At 33.6% G+C, this 25,632-nt stretch overlaps 2 protein-coding genes across 2 annotated transcripts; one reads left to right on the top strand and one right to left on the bottom strand.

Moving 5' to 3' along the window:
• The first annotated feature begins 9,299 nt into the window (after positions 1-9,299).
• On the top strand, positions 9,300-11,108 carry LOC110716950 (23 kDa jasmonate-induced protein-like). The gene is made up of 2 exons (XM_021895603.1): positions 9,300-9,839; positions 10,618-11,108. Exons 1-2 carry the CDS (start codon positions 9,390-9,392, stop codon positions 10,816-10,818), a joined length of 651 nt encoding a protein of 216 aa, XP_021751295.1. The 5' UTR covers positions 9,300-9,389; the 3' UTR covers positions 10,819-11,108.
• Positions 11,109-19,102: 7,994 nt separating this feature from the next.
• LOC110716909 lies at positions 19,103-23,887 on the bottom strand. The gene is made up of 3 exons (XM_021895562.1): positions 22,983-23,887; positions 19,767-19,808; positions 19,103-19,667 (listed from the first exon to the last, which is right to left on the bottom strand). Exons 1-3 carry the CDS (start codon positions 23,885-23,887, stop codon positions 19,103-19,105), a joined length of 1,512 nt encoding a protein of 503 aa, XP_021751254.1.
• Between the last annotated feature and the right edge of the window lie 1,745 nt (positions 23,888-25,632).

The raw sequence follows: 25,632 nt of genomic DNA, 5'->3' as shown, positions 1-25,632 counted from the left end.
TGGAACATCAATAAAAGAAAAACTCCATGCCTCCTTTCGGAAACATCAATAAACATCCAATGGCAACAGGCGTGACTCCGTGGCCATAACTAGTATGAGATCTCATCTAACTCCTTATAGTTTTAAAAAGCATTTGTAAACAAGAGACTCGTAGATCAGACGACCTCTAGAAAGTACATGGCTAAGACCCCGTGAACCCCAACCTCTGATTGTCAATACTCTAGACGTGCACAAATCCAGAGCTTTATTGCTCATCCATCTTGTACTTTACGTGATTTACAAGTTTGGACTTGGTGATGACTCAATGCAAAGCAATTCAACCAATCAAACATTTATCATTCAAGCAATCCAAATTTCCAATTCAATTCTTGATTTATTAGTGACAAACAATTTTTTTTTATTATTGAATCCCTTGACTACCTCGGTGTATAAACACCTTAAGTGCATAAGGCACCTCAAATCCTCAACCTCGTCTTATAAGACTTTAATTCTCCCTTTACTCATTCCATTTCAATAAACATGAACGAGTATTAAAATAATTCATTCCACATATTTACGTACCTTTGCCTCTAAACTCATCTTACAAGTTAATGCATAAATATTACTTACAAGATAAATCAATGCGCATTTTTCATACACGAATCAAAACCAATCATCACATTAATCACCAATCAAACTTACTACCATACAATTTCAACCAATCCACAAGTTTCCTAACAGGATTCTAAGTTTTCCAAGTCCTTAAACATGCTCCTAAAGTTAAGGTTTTTGTATCCTTATACGTATCTTGAGTAAACGAGTTAGTTGGCCACTTTAGAAACTAGAAATCGCCTTCTACAAAGCCCTCTCCTAAACCAAACAATAATAATTCAATCAATTCCCAAGCAATATAATTTACAGCAATACCAAACTACTTTTAAACCCCTTAAACCATTGAAATAATGCCTTTAAATTGTTCTCAATAGCCAAAGTTAATAATTTAATAGTTCAACTATAAGTTTATATGCTAAAATCATGAAATTATATCTTATAATATGAAATTCCAGAAATTTTAAGGTAAGAACATAATCTGAAAATTTAGTTTTAAATTATAAAACAACCTCATAGACATGTCTACTTGAAATAATCATTATGTAGTAGGTTACTATGTTAAAAACCTAAAAATCCATCATAAAACCATGATTTAAAACCTTTAAAACTAAGATTAAAAATCTGAAAATTTAATTTAACAGTAGAATGTATGAATACAACAATCTAAACTTGAAATATATAATTAGAATTCAATTAGTTTCATAAAAATTCAATCAAACCTTCAAATTTCACATTAAACCCTAAAATAAATATAATTCAAATCTGAAAATAAATTTAAAAACCAAGATAATTGAATTTAAACATAATTTACACATAATATAATTATATAACTTAATTAACACATTTTAAACCCTAAAACCATGAAAATCCACATTTAAACCCTTAATTCTTGATTAAACCAAATCTGAAATTTTATTCCATAAATCAGACATAATATAATTCATAAATTTATAATCTTTTAGGATAATTAAACCATAAAATAGCAATTCAAAACAAAAACTTAATAAAGATTATAACTTGAAATAATTTAACAAAAAGGAAGGAAAGAAGGAAGGAGAGAGAGAGGGGCGAACTACGGTGGTCGAGGGTGGTTGCGGTGGACGCCAGTGTAGCAAGTAGGCATGGCAGTAGCCTGAATTCGGTGGCAGCAACACGGCAGCGTTCGAAGTTTTTATTTTTTATTTTTTATTTTTTATCATGAGAAGTAAGAGGGAAAGACAGTAGAGTAAAATAAATCTTGAGGAGGGGGAAGGCTTGAGGGTTTACGTGAGATTAGAGGGGAAATAAGGGTCTTGGGTTTCCTAGTTCTAATAAAACTAGGATTGTTACTTGGGCTTAAAGTGAGTGGGTTTAGAAAAAAGAATAGGCTTAATAATTAATGGGTTGGACTTAGCTTGCATTATAATTCATGATTAAAATATTGGTAGTGATATAATTTAATGAAATAATTTTGATTAACTTTATAAACATCAATTTTATTTGCTTAAATCATAGTAAAATAAATTATGTAAATAAATAATCATAATTAAAAATTCACATAAATATGTTAAAATATAATTTTTAAATTTCACAAAATTACGGGATAAATGTCCAACGTCCTACATATTCTGGGACGGAGGAAGTATACTGTAAATGTGTAAATAATACTTGTATATTTATTAATGTTAAGTCTAAAGACTATAAAATTAATACAAATTAAAGAAATAGCACATAGTAAATGATTCGAAAATAATTGGTGTGTACGGGTTGTCTGCTTCAAATGGTTTAGTTTGGAAATGTTGTGGGTTGTTAACGATTAGGATTAAATGGGTTATTGGTTGAAACGGTTCGGGTTAATCAAGTTGTGGGTTGTATTCATTCGGACATAACGAGTTATAGATTGTAAACGATTCAGTCACAATGAGTTACGAGTTGTAAACGGTTCGGTCACAACAGTTAGGGTTATAAACTATTCGAGTTATCAGGTTATTGTCGGGTTTAACCGGTTTTGGTTAAAATTGGGTTGGCTTACTATCGGGTTCGGGCGTAACTGGTTCGGGTTGTTCTTAGTTTCAGGTTGGTACGGTTCGGCTTGATAATGGATACTGGTCATTCACGATTTGCAAAAATTCGGTTTGTTATAACGGATGTTTACAATGTAACGATTTGGGAACTCACCCTCAAAACAAAATAAAATAAATAGACAAACACGATAATAAAATAGACAATGTTTATGAGGAAATTTAGATTTCATCCCCTCAAACAAAAATACTATTGTTTTATTAAGTTCCTACAAAATAAGACAATAACCCTCTTGATGATTTTCCTCCTCAATAGACCATCAATGATGATTTTCCTCCTCAATAAACCATCATTGATGATTTTCAAACCATCATAATTTTCTAGTAAGCCTAACCCCTCTTATATAGGCTAACCACGAAATTAAATCCACATCAATTAGAATTTTACTTGCTCTCCAAGCCTGAATAATCCTAGATTGATTATATACCTAAAATCTATCTATTTTCCTAAATACAATCCTCCTCTAATTAGGAAAGCATAAAAGATAGATTTAAATAAAAGTTACAATATATCTTTTCCCAAAACAAATTTCGTTGGTATTTGGTAAGTTTAGTTTATTTCCTAACAAACCTTCTCTTAAACTCAACTTGCCAAACATCCACATGTACCAACGAACCTTTTATCTCTTGTTGGGCTTGCAACCCCAACAAACCTCCCTTTAGCCCAACATGGCTTCCAACTCGACCAACTCGCGATTGAACGCCTTCCCTTAAACTCGAACATCTTCTTCCATCCATGAAGTAATTTTTCTCGTTCCTTTTTGGAGACTCCAACTAGTGATTTTATGCGTCGGAAAAATCACAAGAAAACCATCCAACCGATCATTAGTTTTTGAGGCCAAAACTCTAAACTCTCCAACATGTAATTTTTTCAAGGACAAAACTACAAACCCTCCAATATGTAATTTTTTAAAGGACAAAACTACAAACCCTCCAACATGTAATTTTTTAAAGGACAAAATTATAAACCCCCCAACTGTGTCTTCAACCATTGTCCAGACCAATACCTTCACCGTACTTTGCCATAACGAGAAATTCGTCTTCCCGTTAAATAATTCTACTTTTTATTCGTTCCCAAAATCTTCCATGCCCCAACCTGCCTCTGGTAGAAATTTGTTATAACTAACGGATGTTTGCAATGGAACGATTTGGGAACTCACCCTCAAACACAAAATAAAATAAATAGCAAAACACGATAATAAAAGAGACAATATTTATGAGGAAATTTAGAATTCCTCCCCTTAAACAAAAATATTGTTTTATTAAGTTCCTACAAAATAAGACAATAACTCTCTTGATGGTTTCCTCCTCAATAGACCATCAATGATGATTTTCCTCCTCAATAAAATATAATTGATGATTTTCAAACCATCATAATTTTCTATTAAGCCTAACCCATCTTTAGGCTAACCAAGAAACGCACATCAATTAGAATTTTATTTGCTCCCTAAGCCTAAATAATCCTAGATTGATTATATACCTAAAATCTATCTAGTTTCCTATAATCTTCATCTAACTAGGCAAGCATAAAAGATAGAAATAAATAAAAGATACAATATATCTTTTCCCAAAATAAATTTCGTTGGTATTTGGTAAGTTTAGTTTATTTCCTAACAAACCTTCCCTTAAACTCAACTTACCAAACATCCACATGTACCAACGAACCTTTATCCTCTTGTTGGGCTTGCAACCCTAACACAGTTCAGTTCGATTCCGGGTTAGAAAAAATTGGGTCAGGTCAATTTTCGCTTTTCAAGAATGGGGTTTTAACGGTTTAATGCTTTTTCATATCAGTTCGGTACAATAGAGTTCACCGGTTTAGGTTAGAAATTGACAAGTGTAAGAATAATGGATGTTTCTCATGATCCATGTTTAATAATCCAAGCCAATTATCTCCACTCAATTAATTCGTTAAGAAAATACTTGTTTAAATTTACTTGTTGTATTAGAGTATTAGTCAATTCTGACTTAAGTATAGTATTCCGATTCAGATGTGATCTGATAATGTGAATGTTTAATGCCTGTCAGCACGTTATCCTAAAATTCCTAACGCATCATACCCTTAATCACCATCCTACGCAAGTTTAATTATTTAAGTCCACTTTATTAGTTTAATTTATTAGTATGATTTTCCCTGCTTCCTTCACTTCTTCTATCTTCCCTTCTAGCTTGTCAACCAAAAAACTGATATTTAAGTGTAACTTGGCACGATCAGTGTATAAATCTAGGTCAGGTAGCATCAATTTTAAATCTTGCATCTTAATTTTGTAACAATATAATTAGATTAATTTGGAAAATGAAATTAAACAAAGGAAAAGATCGAATCCAACCTATCGGAAAACCAATAGCCAACATACATAACTTCCTTCGTTTCTTTTTTGTATTCTCATTTTGACTATGCATGTTGTCATTACATTTTTTCAATCATTAAAATCTTTAATTATATCTTCTTAAATTATAAAATATAAATTAAATTAATTTCTAAAAAAATATATGACTATATTTTTCTTATAACCGTAGAAAATTATCTCAAATTGCGAATAGTTATACGAATTAAAGTAATACTCCAAAATAAAAAGAAATAAATAAAGAAAGGGATAGAGAAAAAATATATATATATTGGTTATTATCTAACTTAGTACTACCCTTAATTGTGGGCACCCTAGACATAAATTAATAAACATTTTCATTGTATATATAATATAAGTTAGTTAGATAATAATTGATGTTTGCTATTATCCATGTTTATTAATCCAAGTCAATAATATACATAGTCTACTCCATGTGTTTTAAAATTACTAAAAAAAAATGGTCAATTATCTATTTAGTCTACTTAATGTGTTAAAACATATATCACTTCTTTAAATCTACTTGTATTAGTCAATTCTGACTTAAATATATTAATCCGATACAAATGTGATTATGTGAATGTTTATTGCCTGTCTAACGCATTATTAACGCGTCATACCCTTAATCATCTTCATACGCAAGTTGTATTATTTATGTCCGCCTTATTAGTGGTATTAATTAGTATTATGACTTGAAGAGTCTTTCTCAGCTTCCATCACTTCTTCTATCTTCCCTTTTGGCTTGTCAACAACAAAAAAATTGGTATTAAAGTGTAACTTGATACGATTATTGTATGGTGAATTGGTAAGCTAGCATCAATATTAAATCTTCTATCTTAATTTTGTAAAAATATAAATAAATTAATTGAGAAATTAAAAGGGAAAAAAAAAAAGGAAAAGCATCCTATCTTTCGGGAAATCAAAAGCCAATTTTAATATAATTGTTACTTGTATTTGTAAATAAAAACTACAAAGTACAGAATACTAGATGAACCTCATGCGATGCACAGTTTGTTTGTATTTTTTAAAATAAATATTTTTTGTATTTATGTGATAAGTTTTGTTGTTTTATTCATTATACATTGTATACCATTTAATATATTTAATTTAAAATAAATTGTGAATTTCTTCTCATTCGTTATATATTGAGATAAAATTCCTAATTTCAAAAGATAATATGTTATATTTAATTAATTTAAACTTTAAATCTCATTCGCCAATTTTGCTTATGTGGCATGTGAATTATATAATTCTAAAAGAAATTACAAATCTCTTATTTGATTGGCTATCATTAAAACTTAAAATCCTATATGGCGCGTTAAGAAAATTTTATCCTACGTGGCTCTCTAAAAACTCGGGAAAAAACTCCCCTTTATATATATACTAGTTTGGTGCCCGTGCGATGCTCTTATTGAATTTTAAGATAAACTTTTTATCTATGTATTAAGTTTTAAAATATATCATTTTACAAAATTAGTTAGTAATTGATGTGATTTTGTGACGATTTAAATTATGTATAATCTATATATATACATATAGAGCAAAGTAAGCTTGAAATATTAAAAATTAGCCAAAAATAAATTAAACAAAAAACTTGTTCGAAGCCCGTTGGGTTGACCTGTTCTCGATATTTTATCTGAAATAAAACTCTAAACCAATAATTTTATCCTATAATCTATCCAAATTTCATTGAAAACAAAACTCTAAACTAACCTTTTTTATCCTACAAAATTTGTTCAAGTTTTTATCCTAATAAATAAATACAACTTTTTTACTTATAAAAAATATATCCAATTAAATCCTACATATCATACTAATATCTAATTTTTGTCTACGTGCCACGAAACTTGGCGAAAAGTTAAACTGTCAAGTGTCGCTGTCTCGTAGCCTGACTAAAAGTTAAGCTTTATATATTAGTTACTAGTTTTTTGCCTCGGGCGATGACCGGGTTTTTTTATTGATTTTTAGGATAAACCTTTCGGCTTGAATGTCAAATACGGTCATATAATCACTTTTGATAATGCAGGATATTTAGACATGCGATATCATACTTAAATTATATTTACTAAACTGAAAGTATTTTTACCAATTAAAACTTGTTTTTACTAATTCTCTATTATTTTAATTATATTATGAATGGATCTTATCTTAAATAACCTTTTAAAACGATTTTTATGATGGAAATGGAACCGAGTTATTAGACTTTTATTAAAAGTTAGGATTAATTTTGAATATATGAAATGGTAGTAGTGTACCGATAATAAAACTTTATACAACATTTTTATCTTCAAAAATCTATCCAAAATACGATTATTTAGCATCCTATTTGTCGCCTATGTGGCACGACATTTGGCGAAAAACTGGAATGTCTAGTGTCGCTGTCTCGTAGCCTGGCTGCGAGATCGGCTTTATTTATTAGTGAGTAGTTTTGTGCCTGGGCGATGCCCATATTGTTGATAAAATTTTAGAATACTTTTTGGCTTAAATGTTAAATACGGTCCTATAATTTCTTTTGATAATGCATGATATTTAGACATACAATATCATATTGTTTATTTATATAATAGTGTACTTTTTGTAGTTTTGTTTGTAAATAGATATCTATGTTATTGTTGACTTGAAATTATTTTTATTAAATTTATATTATTTTTACTGAAGTAAAAGTATTTTTACCAAATTAAAATTATTTTTACTGATAGGTATCTAGTTTTATATCCGGTGATGCCCAGATTGTTGATAAAATTTCAGTATAAACATTTTTACTTGAATGTTAAATATGGTCTTACAATCCCTTTTGATATTATAGGTATTTAGACATACGATGTCATATCGCTTATTTAATTAAATAATAGTGTACTTTGTGAGTATCTATGTTATTATTGACTTGAAATTATTTTTATTGAACTAAAATTATTATTTTTTTTATATTAATTCTCTATTACTTTTTTGAACTGAATTAAATATATTATAAATCGATCTTATTTTAAAGAACTTTTTGAAACGAATTTTATGATGGAAATTAAACCGAGTTATACGATATTTATTAAAAGTTATGATTAATTTTGTATATATGAAGTATTAGAAGTATAGTGATAATAAAACTGTATACAACAATCTTATCTTTAAAAAAACTATCCAAAATTCATTTACTTAGCATCATATGTATCACAATAATACCTATTTGTCGTCTACGTGGCGCTTGGTGAAAAACTGGAATGTCAAGTGTCACTGTCTCGTGGTTTGGCTGCGAGACCGGCTTCATATATTAGTGATGTGATATGATATGATATTAGATTTGAATTTCTTAAAATGAATCAAATAAAACCAAATTATATTTTTCTAATATTTTGAAAGTAATGTATTGAAAATTATCTCAAATTGTAAATAGTTATACGAATTAATACTCAAAAATAAAATGATCAAAGAAAGAAAAATATAGAGACAAGAGTAATATACATACAGACCAATGATTGAATACCTCTAAAGCAACATAGTGTCATAGTCCACAGGTTCTCTAGAAAGAAAGAAAAAAAAAAAAGCATTTATTTACAATTTACTTACGTTGTTAGTCATTTTGATGCTGATCTAAATTATTTCTACATTTCCATTTTAATTTTCTTAAATTTTTTCTTATCTAAATCTTGATGTAAGTTTTTACGTTTGAATATATGATTAAAAACTTAAAATAAAGGGTAGGGAGTAACATTCAAAGTAGATTAAATTTATTCCGTCCCACTGTATGTGCCTTCTTTCATGACGCGCATTTTTTCGTAGATAAGTGTTTTTTTTTTTTTTTTTTTTTTTTGTTTTTTTTTTTAATAATTGGTTAATATACAGTGTGGTTAGTCATTATAGGGGCTATTTCGTTAATGTTATAAGGGTTAATCAGTCAGTGTGGATTAATAAAACAAGCGACATTACGGTGTGGCCAGCCGCACAAAACGTGTTGTTGATTAATAAAAATTCACAATTTTATTTTTAAGAGAAATAAAATTATTCATGATCAAACATATATATAGCAACTGAATCAAATAAAAACGGTCTTTTAACAAAACTACGATCGTTGTTTCTTATCAAACAGTTTTTATACCCTATTTTATATCGCTCTGATTTACCACATTCTCCAATTGAGGGGATATGGACACGCGTATTAAAAAAAATCTAGTACAATGGGTTCAATCCGTTACATATGAATTCTAAACGGAAAAATAGAAAGAAAAAAAAAATGTACAACCAACAATCCAAAAATGACCCTTTAGTCCTTAGCCCTTGTTTGTTTTCCAGTATAAATATGTTACATGCATACATCTATTTGAGGAAACAAAGTAGATACTAATAATTGGCTAAGTAAAGAGAGCATAAAAAAAAAAACAAAAGGAAAGAAAGAAAAATGAGCGCTTATGGGGCACCAATCACAAATGACACCTTAAAGGAATTGCGTAGGTATAAAGGTAAAACAATAACACAAGAAGATAGAGCAAGAGAAGCAATAAGGTATATACAAGCAGGAAAAAAGAATACAGATGCTTTGAACCATGCTTTAAAGCTTAAGTATGATTACGGTGATGGAGTTTCTACACTTTGTCTACTTTATAATGCTACAGGTGACACTCTTAAGCTTGTAGAGGACCAAAAAAAAGATTGGAATGGTCAAATTTATAAAGAGGAACCACCACGTTCCTTTGAAAATGGACAGTGGATCGCGTTCCTCCATGTTCACCCAGGCCCAAAACCTTCTGGTAGCGAAGCTGCTCGGGTGTACCGTGGCAAGAATATCAACGGAGAAACTCGGGATTTCTTGGTTGCTTGGATGACACCATGGAGTGTCGACCAAAACTCGGTAAGTGTCTCCATTTCTAAATTTCTTAATTATCCCTTTCCTTAAGCTTCTTTCATTTGCAGTATTGCAGTCTATCTCCTTTGATGTGTTATATGTATGTGGTTATAAATCTACGGTATAAAATATTGGTAAGGAATTTTGTTACAAAATACAAGTATTGTTCTTTACCAATTGATGCTTTTAAAGTGGGTGATAATGAAAATTTATGTAAATAAAGTTAGGTATTTAATTATTTATTTAGGATGTAGTAGACTCACTTTATCATGAATATATATTGATGTAAGTTTAGGTTTTTTTTTTTTTTTTTTTTGGTTTACAAATTACTCCTGTGTATGTGTCTAATAATCTAAAATAATTGGTTAACAGACAACAATAATACCTAGAATCATTATCTAATCAAAACCAAACCTTTTGTTTTTTTTATTAGAATCAATTAAAATTGACCTGTATTGGTTGTCAAAAAAAAAAAATGACCTTGTAAATATAAAATTTTAAGTAACTGGTCAAAAAAATTAAAAGTGAGTGTGTTGCTCTTTGACTTCTATGCACCCTATCGTTGTAGTCATTATCAACAACGTACTCTCTCCGATTTTTTTAAGAATATCCTAATTTGGCTTTAGCAATATTCATATTCACGCAGACTTTTAATCAACATTGATAATCTATATAAAATTAAATACAGTCATGTTAATTCCAAATTCAAACCTTATTACATACGGAGTATCTCCTTCATTGGCAATTGAGGAGTATAATGAGTTAATGACCATTTAAAATGCAGGCTTATACTGAGGTCCGGGAGGAAAATCACTTTCCTCAATACTGGGATTACATTAAAGAGGAAAAGCTAGAAAAGGCAGGCAAAATCACCAAAGATGAGACTGACGCTCACTTGGTATCAACTGTTAGTATTGGTGGTCTCACTTCCCCTGAATTTATTTGCGTGATGGAGCACAGATACGGTCCATTGAAATCTGCTTAGCAATGAACCTCCACTGATTTCAATGTTGCTCTTCATTTCAACTTCAGTTTGTTTTTTTTTTTTTTTTTCTTTTTTCAGTTGCTACTTCTTAAAAGGGTCAGGGTTCTATACCCAACCTCTTAATGGATGTGGATCATGACTTTCGTCTTTTCCTTAATGATTCCGAATAAACGGGTCACTCATGTGTGGCTCGGTTGATGTATCGTGTTGTTTGAACAATTAAACTAGCAAGTTGAACTTTTGAAAGTCTTTATTTATTAATACATACTATTCAATTTGTGTATTGTATATATATTTTTGTAACCTACTTTCTCTATTTTTTTTAGTTGTATTACCTTTGTTTTCATGGACTCCTTGACAATTTTTGGAGTAGAGAGAGGTTGAGAGAAAAAATAAATGCGGTCTATGTAGTAGGAGAGAGATAGAGAGAATTTTTTAGTTAAAAAGGAAAGTGATGCAACTAATTTAAAAATTCCTTTTTAGGAAAGTGATGCAACTAAAAGAACGGAAGAAGTATAATATTTTTAGTCTCTTCACCCCCTTTATCTCAAATAGTCAAATTAAGTATTCCCTCTTTCCCTTATTTTTTGCCTCATATGACTCATAAATCTCTCAAGTGGGTCATGGAGCAAACAAAAAGAGAATGAGAGAGTAACTTCTTTTTTTTTTTTTAACAAATTAAGGGTTTGTTCAGTTTACCTTATTTTCACTTATTTCAGGTGTAATAAATTCAGATAAGTTCAGTTAAATTCAAGTAAGTACACATCGGGAAAAATAAAATCTAATAAGGGTTAGCCAAGTATAAATTACAACTAAAATAAGTTTAGATAAGTTCAGGTAAGTTCAGATAAATTTAAATAGGTAAAAATCAGGTGAATAAAATACCCCCTAAGTAACTTTGAAAATAATGGTCATACGTTGGTGCAATACTACTTTAAGAAAAATATCTTATATTGCTATATTTGTTAGGATTAGGGATGGCAATGGGTCGGATCAGGGTCAAGCCCAGACCCAGATTTTTGGAGGCGGACCCAGATGCGACCCATACCCAGTGGGTCCATATAAATCAAACCTATATCCACTGGGTCTAGCGGCTCTTGGATCTAAAACGGGTCCAAAATGGGTCTAATAATTATGATTTTTTAAAAAAATTTTAATCACTTATATTTTTTTATTTGTTATAATTATCCAATTTTTTGTGTTACTATAAATATAGATATATTGAACAATCTTGTTGTATAGTGCATATCAAAATAAATTTCATATATAGAAAAAAAAGATATAATAAAAAAAATATACTACTTAAACTAGTACTTCCTTCGTTCTGGGTAGGTCAATGGACTTGACAAGAGTAAGAACTAGGAGTCATTTGACTTGAAGCCCTTGGAGGAGTGGCAGTTGTAGTTTGAAATTAGATTTTTTGTGGTTATTCTTTTATTTGATTCTCTAGATTAGATAACTTATGATTTATTTATTTTTATTTTTATTTTTTTTTAAAAAAATATATCTTCGAGTCTATGGGTTGGATCTGGGTCAAGTCTGGTCAGAAAAGTTTAAAAAAGACCCAAACCCAGATCCACTGGGTCCAAAAATTTTAGACCCAGACCCTAAAATATGGGTCGGGTCTAACTAATTCTGGGTCGGGTCCTGGATCCATGCCATCCCTAAATACGATGCATATTTATAGGTCAATTTCTTATAAGTTATAATAACATGAATAAAAAAATATCAATGGTCAAAATTGTAATCTTAGACATCAATGTAAGTTAAATTGTGGCACTAAATTTTGGATGGGGGTAGTATCTTTTAGATTCAAGCTATTTTCTCTTCACTTTACTTTTGTTGAACTAACATTAATATTTCAAACTTAAATTATTTTGGCTAATTAAAATTTATTTTACGGATTTTCTATTAGATTGGTTCTTTAAAGTAATTATTTTTATTGATTAAAACTTACTTTTACTGAACCAATATTATTTTTGCTAAACTATACTTATTATTACTAAATAGAAATTATTGTTACTAATGTATTTTTTTATTTTATTTTATTTTTTTTTAGTGGAGAGAAGATAACCAATTGTTTACCTAAATGGAGAACCATACTCAAAAAGTCAAATGTTGAAAGATCAATGCGGGGAAAAAGAAAAATCCAATAGGATGATTCACTCCTATTCCAAGAACGATCTGGCTAGTTAAAATCATGATGGGTTGGTCCATAGTCCATCAACTGCCAGCCTTAGCCAACTGGATATGAGATTGCCAAACACTAGCTCGGCTCATTATCAAATTTGACTGGACCTGAACTGTACCCAAAACTAGACTACCCCATAGGCCCATAGTACCTTTTTTTTTTTTTTTTTTTTTTTTTTTGAGGAAGACAACCCCATAATATGGAGTGTGACTGCAAATAATCTCCTTTTTCATAAACAGATTGAATGAACAATTGAACATAGACCCAAATACGAGCCGGCGACAATCAAATAGCTCATTGGTCATCACCCACTAGGAATGTCACCCTAGGGCCTTGTTGACACAGCAGTATAGCACCCACTGCCAATGAGCCAATTCCCTCCACACAACTTCTCTATCAAAGCCTTTATTAATCCGCCAAATTGATCCAGTTCTTATAGGGTGAGGAAACAGTACAAACCTTGCATAGCAAGACCAAAGGTAAAGCTAGGCACATGCCAGGCCATGCAAGCCCACATGTGCCATATCAATGTGTCTATTGATCAAGCAAGTCGTGCCTGAATAAGCAAAGACAAGTTATTTTGGGCTAAGCTCATGCTAATCTTTCATAAACAAAACTCTTGCATGACTCAGCTCACGTTTATGTCGAGTCATGCCATTATGTGTTGTACCAATGAGTCCCTTAATAAATCTTTAATTTTTGATAAATTGGTCAAAAAATAAACGGGTCAACTTGTGCCAAATTTTTAAAATGATATCCATGCATGCCCATCGTGCCTCTTGTGTCTTGCAGTGGTATAATCATGCCAGGTTGGACCATTTTCATGTCATGCATTACCGGCACTCATGTCAACCCAGCCCATTCACTAACCATAAGCTTCCAAGCACGGACTACTAAGCAGTAGTGAATACTGGATACTGACGGAAATGGCCTGAAGTGAAGTCCTGGGTGAGAATTCAATAATTCATCAATGATGTAAAGAATCAAGTTCACAGTTACCAAATCTAAAATCAATGATGCAACAAATAGCCCCAATCCAGCTTATATCATGCAAATTGCAAAAACAACAAATCTCTGGTCTTTAACAGACTGAGAATAGACAGATAGTCTCCCAACATGTGAGACTTTTAATGTAATGAAAAATAGTGTCCAATATTTGATCACCATACACGTCTACTTAACCAAATAATGGCTCTATTACTATCAAGCCCCACTCTCAATATACCTCCAAATTTCTAATCATGCACCACCCACTAGACCCGTCAAAGATTTGAAAATGATCTGCCTTCAGACACTTTTCTATGGTCCGTCCTTGTAATTTTCTCTCATTCACCTCATGGGTTTCGGGTCAATCAGGGTCGGGCTTTCAGAGCCCGAGTTTAGGCTGGCCTCAAGGGCGAGGCTCTTTTTAACACCTCTAGTTCAACCTAATCCTCACCTGATTTTCCGTCTCCTCAACCACTAGATAGATCAATAACAAATTGCACGTCAATTCAATTGATTACCACACAGAAGCAAATCTTGTAGTCTATGATAGACAATGAAAACTAATGTATGTCAATTCATATATAGTTGAAACCATGATTAATGTGGTGGTCCTAAGCTATCTAATAATTTCTACTCAAACTCGTAGACATACATAAAGGGGGGTAGAGAGGAGGGAGGCAAATAGAGTTGAATAACGGACACCTCTTTATAAGGTATTCTATCCGATTCTTTTAATTCAAAACTCATAGCCACCCATCTATCAGAATGAAACATTCTCGCATAATTCTATACTTCATCATTATTATTACAACTTTCTGTTTCTTCACCAAATACACAAGCCTATCCTCATCGGTTCTATTTTCTGTAGAGTCTCCTACAAACGATCTACAAGGACTAGCATCAAGGAGAGCTTTGAGCAGACATCTCACTCAACATGAATCAAGAGCAGTTAAGGTGAGCTTATGAATAATTGTGACATTTTATATACCATCATGAAGTTCATAGCTTACTATCATTCACAAGACAGTATAAAGTATCGGCATCATAATAAACATGCAGGTTTTGGATGCAACGAAGCACTCACCTCATCAAAAAGCATACAGAAGAGAAGATCCCCTGAAGAACGGCAACGGCAGTGATGATGGTGAAGATGAATTAGTCTATCATATAGATTATCATGGCGTGACAACCCATCCTGGTCCAAATCCTAAACATGGAAAACCATAGAACAGTCATCAGGTTGTAACTTGTCATCAACTATATTGAATACATGTAACATGATATAGATAATCAATGCCGTTATTAAGATTTTATTTTTACATCGAACAATATTAGCCTATTCTTTATGTAAAAATATTAGAGATCACTGCATACCTCAAAAGCCTCAATCATGTCACTTCTTTTGTATTCAACAGCTTATGCAAGACTGAAATCTTAGCAATATAGCATGCACAATAGCAGTGTAAGAAAATGAATCCTTCTGCAAAATATCAGTGCTCATAGCCAAGTTTATATTGAAAAGGGTAAGTTACCACAATCAGAATAAAGCTTTGTTGATCAGAGCTTGTAGAGAAGATAGATAAGCATAAATAGAGATACACATCAGTCTGACAGGTAATGGTGAAACCAAAATTCGAAAAAAAAATAAAAATGGTTTGTTAAGTAATATGGTTAATTAATAATGTAAGGAAAGCATTCCATTAATATATCTGATGTGGATTCTAACCCCTTGTTTAGTCAAGATTTTAGAAAATCCACAATCTTGAAGTAACGATCCAATCTTGAAGGATTTCTTTAAGATTGAATAAAAACGAACCGATATTTCTCCTCACAAGATCACTCCTGAAACTTATGATTCGAATCCCCAAATTAATTAACCCACTCCTGGACGCTAATTATTTTGAGATTAAACTCTTAGCCTACTCCTAGACACTAAGTGTTTAATGTTCTAATCTTCAACCAACTCCTTGAATTGAAAACTAGCAAAAGAATTTGTAAGCAATTAAGCAAAACAAACAATAAACTTGTATTAAATTTTCTGGTTTTGATATGTTCTTCAAAGCCACGAAAATAAGCTTTTAAAAGCCTCAAAAGAGGTCTCCTAGTCCTCCTAGAAGTAGAAGATCTAACCTAGATAGGATTCTAATAATCCTACATAAGATAGAATTTCAATCCTATCAAAGATAAGATTGCTAGGTAGTTTATTCCTAATCAAACTCTAACTAACTAAAAACTTTCCTAATCACCTTATGAAGTTTATAGCAACTAAATGACAGAAAAATAAACTTATCTTAATTGCTTAAACCAAGAAAAACCCTTTCAAGTGAAAGGTAAAAACTTGCAAGCAAAACTCTAGAAAAAACTAAGTAAAGAAAATCTTTCTTTTTGTACTGCCGCCGAACTACCACCTCACGCGCCTCCATCCTCGACACGCGCCCCACCACCGTGTAGCTGGACTCAGGCCGGAGCTAGGAAGCCGGCGCGTGGCACCCAGATCGGCGCGTCGCCACCGCTGTTGTCGTCGGAACCCAACTGGTCCTTGACTTCTTCTTCAATGGCTGCGCATGTTAACCATTCTTGATTCTTTGCTCCAAGCTCGAACCCTAATGGCCTTAAAACCAATATGATTGGCTCTTCAAAAGAATTTCCCTCTTGATTCACATCATTCTCCCCCTCTTCAAAAGAATTTGTCCTCAAATTCACTTCATCCATGTAAGGAGAACAATTCCATGAAACCATCCAAATTCGACGAATACAAGCCAAAAGAACTATTACATCAATGCTAGCAATTTTAAGCAATGTAACAACATCACCACGAGCAAGGCAATATTTTAGAAACAACCAATTCTCAATTTGGTCCTTGGTCTTCGAAGTTGACCATAAGAACACTTTAGGCTTCATGATATTTTTCTCATGTATGACTAACAATTTCTTCTCTTTATGCATGCCTAATGAATCCACCACTTCTAAAGAAACCATTAAATTATTATCTTGATTCACGAATGGCTCCTCAATAGTATCAAAAACCTTTTCCGACACCACCATTGGTAGATCATTATGAATAATCTGATCTTGAACAACGTCACACACAATTGGAACATCAATTGTTTCACTCACCTTTTCTTCGAGCTCTTTAGCACCTACATGTTCCTCTTCCTTATCCTTTTGACAATCTTCCTCCACCTCTTTAACTTTAACGCGGCATGGAATAATAGTTAAAGGCATAAGTTTGAACCTCTTGTTTCCCACCTTGACCGAATATGTGTTGGCCACACCATCATGTTTAACATGTCGATCAAATTGCCATGGTCTTCCTAAAAGAACGTGACAAGCACTCATAGGAATCACATCGCACCATAATTCTTCCTTGTAATTGCCAATGGAGAAATTCACCAAAGCTTGTTGTTCTACATGAAAACCCATAGAATTATCTAGCCAACCCAACTTATATGGTTTTTCATGATCTCTTGTAGGAAGTTGGAGTTTAGTAACCATCTCTGTAGACGCTACATTGGTACACGAACCACTATCAATGATCACCCTACAAGTTCTATCAACAACTTTGCATCGAGTATGAAACAAACTATCTTGTTGACCTTGAAAAATAATTTCTTCATGTAAATTCAGTCGCTCCATAAGCATATGTTTGTTACCAAAGCCAAAATCTACGTTATCATCTTCATGTTTTTTCTTCTTTTTATGACCTTGAAGTAACTTTGCAAATTCATCCATAGATTTGCTCAAAGCTTCCTCCATAATTATAAGACAAAAACAGACTTAAAAGACCCCAAAACACACAGGAATAACCCTCAAAAATCGCAACACAACTTGGAAGAAAATCGCACACAAAGAGCAGTAAGTATTAAATCGGACCAAAACTGACACAGTTGCGGAAAACAGTCCAGTTTAATAGCACACGAACTCGAAAAATTCCGAAATTTCACAGGCAGAAAGTAGACAAAATTTCACCCAAAATCAAAAAAAGAATCACCTGAAAAGACTTTGTAACGAAGGAGAACGAGCCTTCTGAAGTTGACAGAAAAACTGGTTATCCGAGAACAAGTGCGATTTGATGAACGAAGTGTTGAACGATCAAAAACCCCTGAAATCTGATACCAATTTGATGTGGTATCACACAAGCTCTGATACCAATTTGATGTGGATTCTAACCCCTTGTTTAGTCAAGATTTTAGAAAATCCACAATCTTGAAGTAACGATCCAATCTTGAAGGATTTCTTTAAGATTGAATAAAAACGAACCGATATTTCTCCTCACAAGATCACTCCTGAAACTTATGATTCGAATCCCCAAATTAATTAACCCACTCCTGGACGCTAATTATTTTGAGATTAAACTCTTAGCCTACTCCTAGACACTAAGTGTTTAATGTTCTAATCTTCAACCAACTCCTTGAATTGAAAACTAGCAAAAGAATTTGTAAGCAATTAAGCAAAACAAACAATAAACTTGTATTAAATTTTCTGGTTTTGATATGTTCTTCAAAGCCACGAAAATAAGCTTTTAAAAGCCTCAAAAGAGGTCTCCTAGTCCTCCTAGAAGTAGAAGATCTAACCTAGATAGGATTCTAATAATCCTACATAAGATAGAATTTCAATCCTATCAAAGATAAGATTGCTAGGTAGTTTATTCCTAATCAAACTCTAACTAACTAAAAACTTTCCTAATCACCTTATGAAGTTTATAGCAACTAAATGACAGAAAAATAAACTTATCCTAATTGCTTAAACCAAGAAAAACCCTTTCAAGTGAAAGGTAAAAACTTGCAAGCAAAACTCTAGAAAAAACTAAGTAAAGAAAATCTTTCTTTTTGTACTGCCGCCGAACTACCACCTCACGCGCCTCCATCCTCGACACGCGCCCCACCACCGTGTAGCTGGACTCAGGCCGGAGCTAGGAAGCCGGCGCGTGGCACCCAGATCGGCGCGTCGCCACCGCTGTTGTCGTCGGAACCCAACTGGTCCTTGACTTCTTCTTCAATGGCTGCGCATGTTAACCATTCTTGATTCTTTGCTCCAAGCTCGAACCCTAATGGCCTTAAAACCAATATGATTGGCTCTTCAAAAGAATTTCCCTCTTGATTCACATCAATATCGCAGTCGGGCATCCTTGTACAAGGCATGCAAAGTCTTAAAGCTCTCTTTTGCATCGTCAAAGAGATCTTCATTACAAAACTTTGACTTAACATGGGCAAATGCAGCTTCTGCATCATCCTTGTGTTGATTAATAAATGATAAAATGTTACAAATTCGATCTGAAGTAAAGTTACAAAAATTATGTACATGTACTTCTCTCCCATTGAGATGCTGAAGCCATCTAAGCCAATGAAAAGGATCATCATCTCTTTCAACAGCTTTTTGCAAATATTCGAGAGAATCTGTGAAGCTGCATAGTTCATTGATTTTATCACTTACTAGTTTGAAAGTGGCTCTCTGGTTCTTTTCATGCCATTCTATAGTGTCAATAGGCAAGGAACTAGCAGCAGCCAAGCAAGCTTTTCGAAACACTGGCTCAGTACTGCTAAGAAGCCTCATTGCAACATGCAAAATATTCACAGAAATGGATAGCATCCCAGAAGCATCATGGGCAAAAGTATCAGATCCTTTTTTCTGGCTCCATAGATAAAGTGCAATATGGGCAAATCCTTCCCACCTGTGATTTTCAAAATTGAGTCAGCCGAAAAGGCAATCAGTAAAATTGTTAACGCTAATGATATTTGGAAGTTTGCTCTGAACCAGAAGAATTTCATACCCAATAGAAGGCAAGAATGCTAATGAGCTCAATGAATGAACACTGAGAATGATATCCAGGATGTAATATAGCAAAAACAAAGAAATAAAAAATTGCATGACCACTGCTGCCTAAACATGGTGGAGCCCCTCATTGGGTTTTGCAACAAGATGATTAGAATTGGACTCAAAACTAAACATGCATGTGGTTATAAAGCCAACATTATTTGAGGGTAAAGAATAAAGATATTGACCAATAACTGTGTCTATACTCTAAACTGCATCAATAAGATATTGTCATATTAATCTCAGAACGAGGACATGAAGTTAGATCTATAGATACAAAAAATCGGAATGAACAACGAATTAATCAGATATGAAATGAAGTAACATCCACTGGCGGTTATAGCTCTACAAGTTAATACCAGAAATGCAGTTGGTTTGATACATTAGGGAAGAAACTAAAATAGTTCATAGCATAGAAAGATCATAACAAAGGATTACAAATGGAATGGGGCCAGTGTAGAAGAATTGGGATGTTTATCATACACTTATGGCTAAAAAAAAAAATTGATGCGATTTAGAGATCTTCTAAGTCTCATTTAATAATCCTAGGAAGGGGGCCTCTTTTTGCAAATTTTGATCAATCACATAGCTTTGATTTGACATAATGTTTTGCATCATTAGCATTATTTCCACTTCGTATTAATTGCTCCTCTGACATTGAAAAAAGTAAACATTTCACTTTTTTTTCTTTTTTGAAATCAAACTATTTTGTAATCACTTTTAATCATTGTCTTACTAAAAGTTATCAAATTCTAGTCTTTTGGCACATGTCTTTGGATAAATCTATAGTCTTTTAGCACATGTCTTTGGATAAATCTAACAAAGATATTTCTACCAAGAACGACCCCTATCTCATGATTCCCATCACCATCACACTAGAATCATTGTAGTACTTAACTTCCATGCATATAATTAAAATAAAAAAATCAAAAAAAAAAAAAAGATTAAAAGTTTTTAGAACTTTGGAAAAAGAGTTAAAGATTCTTTATTTTATTTTATTTTGTTAAATGTCAAACAAAATAAGCAAAGCTTTTATTTTTTTACATTAAATAACCTACTTTTTATTTTCTCTTCAGCACTAAACAGGTAGTACTATAATAGGTCATCGCAGATTGCATTTCTACTTGTGAGGGTGAGATTGTGCACATATTAGCATCCTCAAACCCTATAAGCATGGAGTAGGAAACAAGCTAGGTAGTGATGCTGCTGCACTTTGCAAATCTGCACTATTTACTACTAAAGCAAGATAGAACACTGTAGTCAACTGCTCAGACCATAATATGCTATAATTATTAAAGAAACTAGAGAACTAGAAGATCCTAGGCAAGGTCGATAAATAGATTTCAGTTCTATTGCAATGACAAGTGCAACATGCTTTAGTACTCAACAGAAAGGCTAATTGACGAGTTCTGTGACAGATATTCCAAGCACATTTGGCCCAACACTACAAAGCTCATCACCCAAAGTACAGGACATGTATCAATGTATGATTCAATTAGCTATGGTTTCTGGACTGTAGACAGTGTAAATTCACTTCTCAAGCTGATTTAAGAGTGTAGTGCTAGCTTGCTAGGAAAAAGAGTCTGGAAAAATCTTAATCTCAGATTGCCCTTGGCATTGATTTCTTTTGCTGCAACATGGAGAAAATTGACAAAGTCAATCCAACACGTTGAATATGGCTTAGTAATTGTCATTTGTGGCTTGGTACCTATTTTGTATTCTTCAATTAACCCCTAATTAAACCAGACATACAACAAATTGTGTAACCTTTAATACTTCCTTCCTAATCTTTTTAGCTCAAGAGAATTTACCTAAGATTGATTTTTATCACTTTTAAGACAATGCGCAAGGGAATACAGAGCTACTTGGAAGAAGTTATCCTAGGTCAATTGGTATTATGTTATGCATCAGGAATTTGAAGAAAAATGACAGAGATGAAAATGGTGACTATCACAGGAATTTGAAGATAAATGTAAAATATTTGAGAGACTGGACGCTCTCTCAAAGCTTACATAAATTAAGCTAAAATAAACTTCTCAATTCTTTTCATAATCCTTCACTTCCTACACTCCTCTATTTATACAGACTTCTGAATTCCCCTTTCCCTCTAACTTGATTCCAGCCTTTTTTTCTCAAGCTTCCTCACTGATTCATTTTGCATTTGTGATTAAGATTATGCACATTCTATGGCTGGTTCATTAAATATTAGAGAAAAGTCTCTGGACGGCTCTCGCATTGCTTCCATCACCATCACCATATATGCGAATTATCAACACCAAAATGAGTCCCCAGAGAACAAAACAAACAGTGAATAAATCATCACATAGATTTAAAGCCTTCATATTGGCCCCCTTAATCACACTAGACTCATGCTCTCAATACCTTATATTGAAATTCTATGTTACATGGACTCGGGAACGGGTGTCGGACACTGACACATGTCCAAGTGTCCGATCCGGCAAGTTCCAAAATTTTAGGACACGGGAACTCTGTCCGGTATTTGAACACGGGTACGGGGACCACGTCAATACGTCACTTAAATATATATATATAATTTATATATTACAAAAGCTTCAAATTTTTCATTAAGTCCGCCCCTATTTTTTTTTATTTTAATTCTTTCCTTGGTAAATTTTCCTAATAAATGGCAATCTTCTTCTCTCCATCTTCTCTATATGGACTATATCAATGGTGGTCTTTGAAGAAGATGTGTTTTTCTTTCATATTTCTCCTCTATTTTCCTCTCCACTCTTAATAAAAGTATCCGAGTGCACAGTGAAGAGTCGGACACGTGTCCCATGTCGGTGTCGTGTTGTGTCGTGTCGACACGGACACTTTGCGATTTTAGCCGTGTCCGATTAACATAGTTGAAATTTAATATAGAAAAACCAGCATTAATTGAACAAGATTGTTGTAGATCTCTGGCACCAATATCTAAAAGCATAATTCACCACACAATAATTATACTGTAAATTAATTGCACAGCACTTGTTCAAAATACAGTTTCTTAAACTGAGGTCAAAGCAATCATCGCATAGGCCTTTGATTTTTAGAGAATTCTTTACTAATTTTTTACACTCACAAGATAAACCATTGAACATTGTTTATAGAGATAATGTAGAATGAGCAATAATCAAGTTCTACATTGTCACAAGGAGGTTCAGTGACTTACTCAAAAGGAGGCTCAACCTCAATCGCAAGAGTAAGATGTACAGAGGACTTATTAAACTTGCTGCTTTCACCGAGATCTACAACTGTGCATGCTTCATGAGCAAAACCCCTTGGAAGATATAGGACATCACCTTCTGTTAGCAAAATTTGTCTGCTTTGCACCAGTAACTCCTGAGGAACTTCAAGACACTCATATAGACGAGGTAATTCGATAATTGGTTTCGGATAGACTGTCCACTGTTTAGCCCCATAAAGTTGACAGACAAAGACACAATGATCATCATAATGGCAGGATAAACCTTGAGAATCAGGTGGTGTAACATATAGATTAGCACCTACTGATAATTGACCAAACATAGAAGCAATTACTCGTGTGACTGCAGCAATATCACTATTGCGGAACTCCATACCACGTACAGCTGTAGTATAACCCTCCCTGTATGCTCCCTCACACTTTAAGATGTCCTCCGTGGAGAAAGATCTTGGACCTTCAATGCCATTGCTTGAACATTCCTGAAAGTAATGCTCCTCAAGTTTAGAATGCATGCTAGTCTTTACCAAACGTATGTCCTGCTGATATATTATTGGGGAACCAAGTGTGTCCCTTACATCATTAAGTAAACTCAAGCAGTCTATTTCATTTAAAGCTACAGGGGGACAGGAAACCATTTCTCGTAGGATAGAAGATAGACCTTTAGGCAATGCTTCTTCAGATGTAAGTGAATGCATAAATGAGCTGAAAATGGCATGTGGTGCCTCCAGATATTTTGGTTGATTCCTAATCAGAAAAGGTGATGATTCCCAGTGCTCCAACATGAAGTTTGTAAAACTTGTTGACGAAGGCCCAAATATGTGTCCAATGACAACTTCTGAAGGCATGGAGTTAATAATATCAGGGGCATCCATTGACAGCCTAAAAATGCTTTCTGCCAAGCTCTTAGCTAACTAAACATGCAATCACATAATTAAATAACAAAAGGAGAGTGAAAGAGAAAAGACTATTGTACCCTTGACGCGTGCTTCGCTCGCTTACGAGCTCTTACTTGAAAGCTCTAGCCTCGTAAGTGCGTAGGCCTCCGACGGCTCCCACCCTCGACCCGACCCAAGCGGTCTCTACCCCGAAGTTTAGTCGGGGCTAGACCAAAGAAAAACTAGAGTATTACGAATTTAAAGGTTTTCTCACTTTCAAGGAGATGCCTTATTGAATTCAACTCAAGTGCTTTTTCCCAAACCCAAAACTTGGGTATTTATAGGGAAGGGAGCCTTGATTTCCCATTCCCCATCAATGTGGGAGAATTGCATTTTTCCCAATTTATTTTAATTTAAAAACAAATTAAAAAGCAAATCAATCAACAAGCACCAAGTGGCACATGGTGAGCAAGGGTAGTTAAGGACCACCAAAGGGGAGGGGGACCAAAGCCCCCTTGCTCCCCAAGCAATCCCCTTAAAACCGGTCCCCTCCAAAGCCCATGAGCTGGCCACGCAAAGCTGGCTGCTAGCTCGCCATGGCTGCCAAGGCCGCCTAGCTGGCGGCTGACACCTTGGCTGGGCTAGCAGGCCAGCTCGCACTCGCATGCGCACAGCAAGCAAGCCACGCATGAAAGGAATGATGTCCTTCCAACAAGTATATTATTCCGGCCGATAGAGGGTTCGGAATTATTAGAAAGCTAATTCTTCAGTGAGGTCAAGTGATCGGAATGCCTAGGTGGAGGCCGCTTCCGATCAGTAATATTAATGTATTATTAATGTTACGGCTTAATCTTGACTTAACCCTTCGGGTCGCACCCCAATCGAATAACCGATCTGAGACGACGAATCAATCCGAAGGATTAGATGAGTCATTGGAATAATAAACTTAAGCTACCTTAGCCCTTACCGAGCCACTTAGCTTCCACTGAGCCAATGAGCTCCCACTGAGGCTAAGAGCCCTAGACATATGCTTGAAAAGACGCTAGAAACTATTTCTATCCATAACTGAATATGGTGTCTTTTCTTAGCTTCGACAATTTTATTTAGTGTAACATTAGTCATTTGTGCATAACTCTAAGAACGTTATAGCAAGGGATGTGATTCATCATCGTTCGAGTCATTTCCAAATGGCTGCGAGGTCTTCGTCAAGATATATTATATCCTTTGTGGAGCTGATATGAAATTCCAATTTCATAACATTGAGATGATCACTCTTGGCTCAAGCAAACATCGCTCGATCTAATTTAGACGTTTTGATATCTTACTAAGTCGATTATATACTTCACTTGAACTTTAGAGCTATTCAAGATCAAGTTTGTTCACATTTGACGAATATAGCCATATTCTTTCAAATTCTTGTGAAAACATTAAAGTAATGGAATTCTCTTTAGCTTTCGGAGTCAATTGTCTATACCAAGCACAATAGCTCCTTTCTTTGTCAGTTTCAACAAGTAAGACTTCCTTGCCTTAGAACGATTTCGAATCGATCAACTTTCAAGAGTCTATCTAATAGAGCCTTGAGTATGTTCTTGTTGATGTGACATTGCTAAAGATAGACGGAACACAAAGCATGTCCATGACTTGTAACTTGTGAGTTTTCATGTTAGAGAAATTTTTGTTTATAATTAAACATCCTTGACTCATGGCTTAGACAACCATGCCATTCAAATAAAACAAACAAC

Source organism: Chenopodium quinoa, unplaced genomic scaffold (genome assembly GCF_001683475.1).
Source record: "Chenopodium quinoa cultivar QQ74 unplaced genomic scaffold, ASM168347v1, whole genome shotgun sequence".
In the NCBI taxonomy this organism is placed as follows: Eukaryota; Viridiplantae; Streptophyta; class Magnoliopsida; order Caryophyllales; family Amaranthaceae; genus Chenopodium; species Chenopodium quinoa.
This window is presented reverse-complemented; position numbering and strand designations above follow the sequence as displayed.